General features: G+C 43.2%; 1 protein-coding gene and 1 long non-coding RNA gene across 4 annotated transcripts in view; one reads left to right on the top strand and one right to left on the bottom strand.

Annotated features, from left to right (window-relative positions):
- Positions 1 to 9,009: 9,009 nt before the first annotated feature.
- Positions 9,010 to 12,790, bottom strand: part of TTC21A (tetratricopeptide repeat domain 21A) — a 31,599-nt gene continuing 27,818 nt past the window's right edge. For all 3 annotated transcript variants that reach the window (XM_033165230.1, XM_033165228.1, XM_033165229.1), the window contains 5 exons: positions 12,497 to 12,692; positions 11,708 to 11,932; positions 11,447 to 11,567; positions 9,664 to 9,731; positions 9,010 to 9,185 (listed from right to left, as the gene is read on the bottom strand). In XM_033165230.1, the coding sequence (XP_033021121.1) occupies positions 9,108 to 9,185; positions 9,664 to 9,731; positions 11,447 to 11,567; positions 11,708 to 11,932; positions 12,497 to 12,692 (688 nt within the window). In that variant the 3' untranslated portion in view covers positions 9,010 to 9,107. The remainder of the gene's footprint in view (positions 9,186 to 9,663; positions 9,732 to 11,446; positions 11,568 to 11,707; positions 11,933 to 12,496; positions 12,693 to 12,790) is intronic.
- Positions 9,675 to 12,169, top strand: LOC117055603. The gene is made up of 2 exons (XR_004427656.1): positions 9,675 to 9,751; positions 12,019 to 12,169. It is a non-coding gene; the product is annotated as an uncharacterized LOC117055603 (long non-coding RNA).

Raw genomic sequence — 12,790 nt, 5'->3', positions numbered from 1 at the left:
TTTAAATGTATGCTGTGTGCACAGCCTGCCTTTTTCTCCTTGTCCCTGTCATGGGCCAGGAGTCTGCTTCACCTGCTGAGCAGCAGCCTGAAAGAGCAGAAGGCGAAGTGACTCCACCTGCTGGTGATCAGCCTTCTTGCTCCCGAGGAGAACCAGCTGGCTCCAGCTTTCTTAAGCAGGGTTTCCAACCTCAGTCAGTTGCTGGAAACAACATTCATGTTCCTGGCCGGACCTTGCTGTTTCTTGCGACCTTGAACCCTCGGCTTTTTTGACCACCCCCCACCCCCCCGATCGTCTGACTACGTGAACTGAGATATTCCTGACCTTAGGACAGGACTGAACAACCAGCATAATCGCCCTGGGTAGGCACCAATATGTACTTCAGCTTCCACAGGCCAAACGCCACCTAAAAGCTGACTGAAGGTTCCTCCTTGGATAAATGTTTTGACAATTCGGGAGCTGGATTTGCCAGCCAGATTTTTGTCACAGCTCTGCCCTGTTGTGCGCCAGTTTTTGTGTGTGCAAAAAAAAACCCCAAAGAGCAGTGGAATTCAATACCCGAAGAGCCCTAGGCAGACAGCAGTTAAATTAGCAGAGGAGATTAGCATCGCAAAGTGTGTGGTGTTCTGCAAATAATCCAGTGCCCCAAAATTGAATTAGCGGTATACTCCAGCACCGGGTCATGCCTGTACAGTCATACCTCGCGTTACGATAGCTGCGGGTTGCATTTTTTCGAGTTACGAACGCAGCAAACCCGCAAGTGTTTACTTCTGGGTTTCACCACATGCTCAGAAGTGCTCCACGCAGGTCGCGCATGTGCAGAAGTGCGATATCGCCGCTCGGGTTGCAGACTTTTTGAGGTGCGAATGGCACCCTGGAATGGATTGTGTCCGCAACCCGAGGTACCACTGTATTTCAATGCAGGCTGCAGATTAAGAGGTTTTCTCCAAAAGGAAAGAGAAAAGGCAACTAGGGGCGGGTTTTGGAGAATGACCAGATGTAGAAGAGGGAAAGAAAGAGTGGGGGTTCCAGGATAGCCTGTGATGGCAGCGGGGTGGGGGTGGTTCAAATTGGAAAAAAACAAAACGAAGGATTTTCCGTGCAATGTGTAATGCATTTGTGGAATTTCCTGCCATTAAAAAGGTAAAGGTAAAGGGACCCCTGACCGTTAAATCCAGTCGCTGACGACTCTAGGGTTGCGGCGCTGGCAAAATCCATTCCATTTGACCCTTTTTAAAACCACACAATCTATGTGGAGTAGGTCGATCAACAGTGATTAGCCATGACTGATAAGAGAGCCAGGGTTCGAATCCCCATTTGGCCATGAAGCTCACTGGGTGGCCTTGGTCCAGTCGCTGCCTCTCAGCCTAAACTACCTCACAGGGTTGTTGTTGGTCTCCTTGGAGGAAAAGGTGGGGTATCAATTTAAAAACGTAAAGGAAACCTCCCTGTCGAAACACAGCATTATCTCCGTATACCAGGTGCTGGAGATGTGAGAGAGGAGAGTCCAGCTGTGCACTGTTGGAAACAGGATGCTAGGCTAGACAGATCTTTGGGACTGTACTCCAAAGAGTCTAGCCATAGTCTAGCCATCATCTCATTTGTGAGTGTGCTTTTGCCTAACAGAGAAGTAGCTGGATTTGTTAAGCTCCTGTTCTCTCTCCCCCGCCCCCTAGCATTTTGTTCTGACAAGGAGGTTGAAGCTTCTTGAAAACAATCCAGTGGCTGAAATCATTTCTGGGTGGCCAGGCTCGGGGAACAGGCATTACTATTAACAGAGTCCCCCCTCCTCTCCTTCCCGCCTCCCCTTTATATAACGTATTAAACTTGCTGGCGCCTTCTGACAATTCACAGAATGCAGCATTCAGGTCTCTGCAGATTGATGCCATGCAGCAAACAGTAGGTGGCCAAGGAAAAAAGAGCGTCAGAGAGAGTTCACCCCCTACTTGGTGCCAGGAGAAAAAGAGGAAAGACACGCCTGCCCCTGCCCCACAATTAAATGCATGCTTTCCCAAGCACAATCTTGCAATCATATAACTTCAGAGTTAGAAGGCACACTCCCAAGTGTCATCTAGTCCAGTGTTTTTCAACCTTTTTTGGGCAAAGGCACACTTGTTTCATGAAAAAAATCACGAGGCACACCACCATTAGAAAATGTTAAAAAAATTAACTCTGTGCCTATATTGACTATATATAAAGTAATTTTCCCACGGCACACCAGGCAACATCTCACGGCACACTAGTGTGCCGCGGAACAGTGGTTGAAAAACACTGATCTAGTCTAACCATCTGGAAAGCAGGAATATATTAAGGGATGTGTTTGAGTAAAGTAATGGAGCACTTTATGTGTTGATAAGAGTATATCAGTAACGTGTTGTGTCTGATTGTGCTTCCTAGGTAGGGACAGGCGAACCTGTCAATTTTGGTTTCTCTGTGTTTCACATTTTTCTTTTTTTTTCTTTTTTTGAAGTTCAGTTCTCCAGCAGTTTGTGATTTTTTCTTTTAAAGTCCTCTTGGAAATTAGCATTTTAGTGCAAATTTCTCCCAATATACAGTTTTGCAAAGCAGATTTCCTTAATCTAATGCTTTTCTTCTTCTGTTTGCATGTTGTCTTCACCGATATACTGTATTGGCTTTTATGCACACTTTTGGTACCTATTGCTTGGCTAGAAAACTGCATTGCAAAATTATGAAATTGGGCAGATTTCAAAGGATGGATGTGTTTCAGTACATGTATTATTGTAGAAAGAGCAAATTAGAGAAGTTTCCCCTTAAAATATGAACTGATCTCATTTCCTCCTCCCTTCCTCTTGAAAGACTGGGTTACATTCTGTATGCCTGCCCCCCTCCAAGCAAAATTCCGCTGTCAAGATAACAATGCAGTTCTGCAATTAAGAATGCATCCTGCAAGTTGGCACTCTGGTTCATTTGAATAATTATTTCTGGCTGCATGATTTGATTGGCCTTTCAACCTGCTTTGTGTTAACACCTCTGTAGGGATGGCTGTATGTGGGCCACTTTCCCCCAACTTAAGTTTCAGAAAACAAGCAAACAAATTTCCTTGCTTTTTCTAGCAGGGTCTGAAATGGATTTTCCTTATCTATATGGACAAACTTGCTAGTGGCAATGTATGTTGTTGTTTTTAAATAAGTAAATCTATATTGTCACTTGTTCCAAAGGCGTTTCTAGGGTGTTTATTACCTAAGGAGCTGAATTTGAGTCCTCTGGGTGCCTTATTTCTACACATCACCTTAGGTGCTTCATCATGTTTCAGAGCCAAATAAAAGTGACAAGCAGTCTTTGCTCAATAAGGGGTTTATATAAAGCAAGGGCTGGCAGAGTAGGGATGGGACCGTGATCTGGCTCAGAGAAGGACTCAGGGGCCTGATTCACACCTGCATGTACCAGTACATATATACTAGATCACAGCATGCTGAAAATCACCCTTTTCAAATGATACATTGTGGAGGGGGGAGGGGCTGTGTTTGCTACATTTGAGCCCTTCCTAGCAGCTGGTGCTTTGCTCTCACTCTGAACTGGCTTTGTGCTACCATGACGTGTTCAGATCTGAATGGCTGTGGCCCGGAAACATCATCATGTCTGTAATGTGATTCCTGATCTGCTGCAGCAGTGAACAGGCCTAAGAACATGCAAGAATTTTTTATATTTTTTTATGCATGGGGGCAGGGATTCAGAGAATACTTTGTGCTTCTGAAGCCCCTTTCTTCTGTCTACCAGCTCCATCTGGTATGCAGGCTGAGATCCTATCTGCCTGCAGACTGTCTTGCCAGAGTGGTGCATGTTCTGGTTATCTCCCGCTTGGACTACTGCAATGGGCTCTACATGGGGCTATGATATATACTCAAAACCCTGCAGTGATTTCATGCTCTTTATTGCAGCTTGTACAACAGTGATTGAATTGCTCCCCAAATCTCAGGCTTTTATAGGCATTATTTACACAATGAGTTCCTTCTGATTGGCTGATTCTGCTTCCCTCCCGGAGCCTGATTGGTCTTTTCCTGCAGGCAAATCAGTTGTTGCATTCTACGATCCTACCAGCCTAATAGGCTGATTAACTTCCTCCAGCAGCCTGATTAGTCTTCTCCTGCAAGCCAACCAGTTGTTGCATTTTAGGATCCTACCTGCCTATTGTTCTAGGATCCAAGCTTAGTATATAACAGGCTACCTTTGAAGGTGACCCAGAAACTACAACTAATCCAGAATGCGGCAGATAGACTGTTGACTGGGAGTGGCTGCCGAGACCACATAACACCGGTCCTGAAAGACCTACATTGGCTCCCAGTACGTTTCCGAGCACAATTCAAAGTGTTGGTGCTGACCTTTAAAGCCCTAAACGGCCTCGGCCCAGTATACCTGAAGGAGTGTCTCCACCCCCATTGTTCTGCCTGGACACCGAGGTCCAGCTCCGAGGGCCTTCTGGTGGTTCCCTCATTGCGAGAAGCGAAACTACAGGGAACCAGGCAGAGGGCCTTCTTGGTAGTGGCACCCGCCCTGTGCAATGCCCTCCCATCAGATGTCAAAGAAATAAACAACTATCAGACTTTTAGAAGACATCTGAAGGAAGCCCTGTTTAGGGAAGCTTTTAATACAGGATGAATTGTTGTATTTTAATATTCTGCTGGAAGCCGCACAGAGTGGGTGGGGTATATATTTTTTTTAAATTTATTATTATTATTATTATTATTTTCTCCAGGCTTTTTGGAAAGCTCAGAGAAGTTGTTCTCACAACAGCCCAGGAGTAAATCAGCCTGAGCAAGAACAACTGGACTGAATATCACCTAGTAAGCATCATGGCTGAGCAGAGTTTAAATGAAATAGGCGAGTCCAATAAAGGTCTGCTCAGGAGTAAGTGCCAAGTGGGTGTAGGATTCCAGCTTTAATTTAGATAGTCGTACCTTGGATCTCCTACGGTGCGTATGCAAATGAGATCCAAACCTTGGATCTCAAACAAATCGGCTCCCAAACGATCAAAACCTGGACGCAAGTGTCCCGGTTTTTGAATGATTTCTGGAAGCCAAACATCCGGCGCGGCTTCTGACTGGCTGCAGGATGGACTCCCGGAACGCATTCTGTTTGAGAACCAAAGTACGACTGTACTGTTATCTCATTAGATTGAGCTATATTAAGCAAGCACTGGTGCCAACACACATTCAGCTCATTTTGTGGGGTTGTTTTGGTAGAGTGTAACTTAACTTTGGGAGTTTCCATATACAGGATTGTATATGGTGGTGTCTGGGTTCCCCTCATCCTGATCACACTGTCTCCAGTCTCTATGGATTCTGGGGCTGAGTTTCAACAGGTGTGCAGATAGCTTTCATTTCCTTGGCTTTCACAGATAAGGGAAAGCTGTCAAACTTCAAACAGTTGAACTTCTGCCTGACACGTGGCCAATAAAGGCACTAGACAGAGAGCCCACTAGCCTCGCCTGCTCCCCAAGGCAACCATCCAACTTGGTTTAGAGAGCTGCAGGTATTTTTGCCATCCTTGCATCAGCTATGCGCCTCGTTGCTTGAAGTAACCATAGGAACAATTTATATTTGCTTCACCGTTGCTATGGTAATGCACTGGGCAACTCCCAGCTACACGCCCAACCTTCTGTAGCAGGGATTGTTAAAAAGTCCTACTCCTCCCGCAAACCATGAAGAAATCCATTTACCAATAACAGATGTCTGTCTCCCCCCCTCCGCCCCCCCTCTCAAGAACAAAGAGGTAAGGAAGAGCACGTCTTGTCCGACAGTGGATTAAATGTACAGGAATACATAATAAATGTACAGTACTTTAGGGATCTCCAGTGGCCTCTAACGGCCACAATAATGAAGTACACTGTGCTCTAGTATAAATAATATTAATTGCCAAAGAGCAACCAAGATCCTTATGCTGGGATAAAAAACTAAGGGTGCCTCCATGTGGATAATTCAGATGTCACAACTGGGGCATTGGAAAACTGTTTTTAATTTAGCAGACTTTTTCATTGAAATGGTAAATCCATTTTATTATTATTTTTTATTTTTTAATATGGTAAATCCATATTAAATGTGGGGGGGGGGGATACAGACTGTCATTTTGTTGCAGATGTCGCTGTGCTGACAGTGTAAAAGACTTGCATGCCTAAAGAGCACCGACTGCACCATGCACACCTGCCTGGCCTCTCCCCAGCAACTCCTCCTGTTCCCTGGTCAAACAGCTGTGTTTGCCTCTGGTCCTGCCCACTGCTGGCACACAGGACCTGGTAGGTTGCCCACTGGTAAATGTGACCAAGGGGCCAGAAAATGCTCCCTTGTTCCTGGCTTAAAATATTCAAGGTGATTCTGAAACCTTTGAGATGGGTTTACCCTCTAAAACTGCTGGACCACAACCACCTGTTTGCTAGGCCACTAAGCCATGACTTTAATCTAAATCTCTAGGCACATTCACTAGAGTTCAAGCTCTACTGCGATCAGGAGGTTCTTCAGGTCAGGAGGGGTGCAGACAGGAGCTCCCATTGATTCCTTCAAGGACACTACTGAGAGCACAGGGGGCATTGCGGCCTCACTTTTTAAAAAGATGGATATGAGGGTGTCCAGTAGACATCCTCTTAATCCATTTTGAACTGCCCAGTTACAAATTAGATTTGGGAGAGTCCACCTTTCACTAAATATTATCAATCCTGGGATAATATTTGGAAGCAGTGCAATGAATCCTCATTAGTCCAGTTCCCCGTCATTCCCAAACACACAGCAGTGGAGTAAAGTATAACTCAGTGTGGCACCTGGATATATCATTCAGTGCTGATGTTTCTATTTTGTTAAGATTTAAGGTGTACTTTTGTGTAGTGACATCTCCACCTAGTGGCACGAGTTGGAACGGGAACCCTTTTCTCACGCTACACAGACATTTGTGCATAACATCTTTGAAGCAATTTTAGTGGGTAAAAAAAACAAAATAGAAAAACTTTTTTGAGGTGTTCAATCCTTTTTTCAACTGCTCTCTTCCCACTCCAAACTGCCCTCAAGTGATTTTAGCTCCCATGAGCTTTAAAGTGTGTACTTGCCCTTGCAAGGGTATTTCTTTCTCTCCCTGCCTGACACATGGCTACTTCCCAAAGCAGATTTCTGAGTTTAAAGAGACATTGGGGTACTGTAGCATGTGGTCTGGCCTTGAGAAAGCCTGAAACTGTAAAGGTTCTGCGACTGGGATAAATGAAATCACTCAGACAAATGTGCAAAACCATGGAGAGACCTGGTCAGAATAGAGACATTGGATTATTATCTCATTATACAGGATAAAGCTATTTTTAGCCATCTCACCCCTTGCTTTTTCCTGTAAGACCAATTGCAGTCGTTAGGTGTGGTAAACCTGTTATCAGCCAATCACCCATTCCCACAACCCTTCTGAGTAATACCCCTCCCCACCCTCTCACTATATATAAGGGTCTGGTGACTCCTGTTTCAGTGTATCTGAAGAAGTGCATGCACATGAAACTTCAAACCAAGAACAAACTCAGTTGGTCTCTAAGGTGCTACTGGAAGGAATTTTTTATATTTTGTTTCAAAATGTTATCATGTTTGCATAATTTGTTGGGGTACATCTTTTATTGTGCACTCTAGAATTTCATTAAGAAGGAAATCTCTGACTTCCTGAATGGCAGGTTGGGCAACAGATCTAGGGGGGGGGAAGCAAATGGAAAAGGACTGGGACCTATGCTAATGCAAAGTTGTGCATGCTTACTTGGAAGTAAGGTACCTCAAGGCAAATCCACTTTTTAAAAAGCAGCTTCACTTTATGCAGTTTGGAAAGTGATGGCGAAATGCACTGAGAACTGTGGAATGAATTAATCATTAATTTGTTTTGTTGGTAAGGCCATTCCCTTAAGATTTTGTAACTGTCCGCCTAAAAGTGTGAATGTGATTAACAGGTGTCTGAAAATGCATGTATCTTACAGGTATGTTCATTGAAGAGATGGGATTGGCCACAGCCTCCTGTATTCTTCCTGACAAACATCAGTTGTTGTAGTGTAACTATGCAGAAGGGCCTTTGGTATGCTTGGACAAGTGAATTTTTCTGCTTTCCAAATGGCACCAGTGCTCAATTCTTAAAGACAGAAAGAAAAACAGCAAGAAAGCGGAGCTTAATTTAAGGGCTAAGAGCCTCCCACTGTAGGATTCCAATGGCCTTGCCTCAGGGTTTGGGGATCTGTAATCCCCTTTTATGTACAAACAACAACCTCTTGCAGCTTTGGGCCCCTAAAGCTGCCAACTGATTTCCTTTTTAACAGATGATGAGAGGATTGCTCATGCTGAAAATGAAGTTGAATGGCCACACTTGATATCAGTCATGACAAGTTTGAAAGCCAGGATCTAATGCCAAAGCATTTGTCCTCTTTGGCAGTGATGGTTATAATGTCAAGTCAATTCTTGGATACTCTAGTCAAAACAAAATAAAAAATAAAAAAAATTCCTTCCAGTAGCACCTTAGAGACCAACTACCGGTAAGGTTGTTCTTGGTATACTCTAGGAATAATCTAGACCAGGTTAAGCATTTTTACATCCCACCAATTTTAATCAGAAAGCTTAACTTTCTGAAGCTAACAGCAGTTGGAACTAAAAACACATTCATTTCCCCCCTTCTTTTTCATAGCTCCCAGTTTCAACACTATTCATAAATGGAAAAGTGGTCTGGTGAAAGGAGATTTAAATTGGAAGGATATCCATTCAAATTCAGGGCAAGGGAAGCAACTTTATAACCCCCCCCCAAAAAAAATGGTTTAGCTTTCTTCACACTGCACCATGTTAGCAACCTTGGCACCTGTTCCTAGGATTCTTCAGGGAAGTCATGTGTTTTAAATGTAAGGTGTGTATGGAGCATCAGCCAGCTCATTCAAACAAAAGTCACGGTTTGAATCCTAACTGGACAGGCTTATTTAGCAATTGTAGCTAAAGCCAATTTCCTTCCCAGTAAGCTACTTTGGCAAAGGGCTCCTGCAGCTTGTAATACTACCAATTAAGCTGCTTTAAACTGGACAAGACAACTTTATTGAAAATTATGGTGTTATGTTCAAACTCCACTGACAGAGTTTCAGATAGCGCAGGAGTGATGTAATCAACACTCTAAGGTTTAATTGCTGTTTGAGCCTTTTCCAAAATTTCTTCTCTAATTTTTGGATATTCTGGGCATGCCTTCAGAACCTTTAATAAACAAGAAAATGTTGTAAATAAATATATTAATACATTTTTAAAACTCTCTTAATATTAATCAACCACGGTTTGGCAGCTATCAAACTCTGCATCTGATCCAGGCTAATCTCCATGAAATCAACGGAGCAAGTTAGTCCTGACTTAAGTCTCACTGATATCAATGACAACTAAGTACAACTTACTAGATCCAGCCTTATGTTCCTAGGAACACAGAAGCTTGCAGTTTTTCTCAAAAAGATCAGGGAAGGCAGACTAGCTTCATTGAAACTCAAGTTTTCCGCAGCTATGTGAAACTGCAAGAAAGTGTTGGACATACCCTCCTCAGTTTTGTGGTGGGCAGAGGTTCCAGAGCAAAATCAGTGGGTTGCATGACTGCAAAAGCAAGGGCAATAGGGTGCCCTGAGAGTAAAAACTGAAAATGCTGGTCTATAGCAAACACTGTTTACAGATTTATGTTTGGAGAACTTACATCATGGCACACATCTATTGCTTCCACGTATCTCTTATCTTTTAGATAGTTGAAAGCAAGTTTAAATCCTACAGCAAGAGAGGAAAAGGTTAGTGTTCTGCTTAATATCAATTGCTAACTAAAAACAAAATAGTAAATGATGGATGCAGTGAAATAATTTTGTGGGAAGGGCAGGTAATGTTTTCAGTGCTTTTAAAAAATAATCTGAAGATACTTGTCATGCATAACATTAGAAAACTATACAATTACTAGTTAATGTTGCAATCCTATACACAGTTGGGAGCTGGGCTTTACTTCTACCTAGATATACACGGGATTGCACTGTAAGAATCATAAACCTGGCAAATTAAACAAGCAGAAACTAGATCAAAATGATATTTTATTAAACTGGAGAGTTATAAAATGCACTGTTCAATATGTATGGTGGTAACTGGTATAAGAAATAATATTACTGTTCTAATATTTTGCACCTGTACTTCTATTTCTGCTAGACTCAATTTTCCACAACTGGTTGAGAGCAATTTCACTGTTGGCAGTGTTAAAACTCAAGCATCACAATGTTAACAATTTTCTGCACAAAGGCCTCCAATGTGTACCAAGAGCTCCCACAACCCACAAGGGCTGTCCTATTTACTTCAATGGAAGCATAGCACTCTTGAAGTAATTGGGACAGCCATGTCATACAGGACCTTCTTCTATATAGTGGAAGCATGCATGGGGCTCTTGGTCACACAACACACAGATATATATACTTTCAAAATAATTACAACCAAATAATATTGGTGCACACACCCCGGTTCTCCATGCAGTGAGAAGTTGCAGGAGTGCAGCACTCACAAGAGATGGGTTTCTTTTGGAAATAGGCTACAGGAGGCTGGTGACAGTTGTAGCGTTTGTGTTTATTTACAAATATGCAGTCTGAGCATAAAAGGAGACATACCTTTAACAATCTGAGGGGTGTCCCAAAATCCACAGTTCTCATCTTAGATTTCTAGGGGAATAGCTTGCATCCTAAGATGCTTGCAGAGCTCAAGCTCTCTCTTCTTAGTCTTCCTTTCTCCAAAACTGCTCCAAAACACACACACACACACACACACACACTGAGGACATCATCCCCAGTCAAAGGGGATAGGTGGGAAGACATGCCCCCTTCCAGAACAATCCTGTGCAGTGGCCTCATTGACAGACACTAGCTGATCAACAATAAACTGCGATCAACCAGGATTCAGGATGTAGAAAACACCAGCTGAGACTGAGGAAAACCTAGTCCTCTTCCTGACTGTGCAGCAGTGTAGAAGAAGAAAAAGAAGAAGAGTTTGGATTTGATATCCCGCTTTTCACTACCCGAAGGAGTCTCAAAGCGGCTAACATTCTCCTTTCCCTCCCTCCCCCACAACAAACACTCTGTGAGGTGAGTGGGGCTGAGAGACTTCAGAGAAGTGTGACTAGCCCAAGGTCACCCAGCAGCTGCATGTGGAGGAGCGGAGACGCGAACCCGGTTCCCCAGATTACGAGTCTACCGCTCTTAACCACTACACCATACTGGCGAAGGTGCAAGTCCAAGGCTCACTATAGCTCTGTTCTGTCTGCACACATTTACCAGTAGCTACGCTTGCTGAATTCCCCCTTTCTACATACTATTTCAGGTGCAGGAACCCCGTCCTCCTTTGCATCTGGCTATCCTAACTCCAAGCACTCTCTGCAAAGGGAACTTTATAAATTCAATCCTAATTACCTCAGCATACAGAGATATAGAACCAAAGCAATAACTTTTTTTACATACCAACAGTAGGATTTGCTTGGTGACTATGTTTCCAAGCTAATTCATAATTGGTTGCAGCATCTTTGTAGGCCTTTTCCTTTTCTGCGATATATCCCAAGCATTCATAAGCTTTAGAGCACGACTTAAAAGGGGGGAAAAAATACAGTGCAAAAATAAATCACTCCTGGGCTGTTAGTATTTTCTTTAAGCATTTTTCCCCCTCTAAGAGCACAATCCAGTGGGAAGCGCTTCTGCCACTATAATAGACTCCCAGCCTCTTACCTTATTGTGCCTCAAGCAGCGCTTCACTAGCTCAATTGCACAGTCAAACTTCCCACATGCAGTGTAGCTGTCTGCCAACAAAATCCAGCACTTCTCTAAGTCTTCAGCTTCTGTCAAACTCCATTTTGCTTTCATCAAGCGCTTGAGCTGGTTCCTGGCTTTGAGTGGCTGCTTAAGAAGCATGTATGCCTGAGACACTGCTAAAACGGCTGAAACGCTGTCCCTCTGATTTAGATATATAAAATGACAAGTTTTGTTTTTAAAATGAACAATTCGAGCTAACTGTCATCACTTTTCTTTTATAATTACAGATCATTTTGCATATGAACTCTATGAAGTAAGAGAACACCAGTGTCTTGGCCTTCTAACAGCGAGGAGCCTACCAGACTATGGGTAGCAACAGATTATGCATCCCGTCTGAATAAACTGAAGATTTCGGTGCATTATGTAAATGGGCATAAAGTGGTGGTGGTCAGAAAATATACCGTATGTTCGGGGGGGAAATACAAAGTTGCTGCCTCACGCAAAAGAAACTGCATGGTGTAGCTTGTCATTTTACAGCAGCCTTCCCCAACCTGAGGCCCTTAGGGATTATGGGAATTGTAGTCTAACTCCCATAATCCCTAAGGAGTCTCATCTTTGAGATAGCAATATACTACAATTCTGGTGTCAAACATCCAAAGAATACCCAGTGCTTTTTTTTTTTTTTACTGGTAGCCAGCAGCTACTACCATGAATATAAATGTCCTCTCCAAGCTGCTTACCACTCATGGAAGAAACTGCCTTTACCTCATTTTGGCACATTTCGGTAAATACTTTCAGGGCCTTCTCCACATTATGTGTCTCTCTCGTGGCCATTAAGCAGTAGCTCTGTAACATCTCTACTTGATTCTGCCCTTCTTGTGAGTGAGGATAAAACTCCTTGAGAAGCTTCTCGGCTGTACGTATGCCATGTTGTTCAGATTCTTTCTTTTCCTTCAGATTACTAGCAAGAAGAAAACAGTTTCTGTTTCCTAGGCTACCAAAGACCTTCTCTTTATAAGAATAGTGTGACCATTATCTGATTTAGATTAAAGCATTTAC

Source organism: Lacerta agilis, chromosome 12 (assembly GCF_009819535.1).
Source record: "Lacerta agilis isolate rLacAgi1 chromosome 12, rLacAgi1.pri, whole genome shotgun sequence".
In the NCBI taxonomy this organism is placed as follows: domain Eukaryota; kingdom Metazoa; phylum Chordata; class Lepidosauria; order Squamata; family Lacertidae; genus Lacerta; species Lacerta agilis.
The sequence above is the reverse complement of the archived record's forward strand: the minus strand, read 5'-3'. Positions and strand labels throughout refer to the sequence as shown.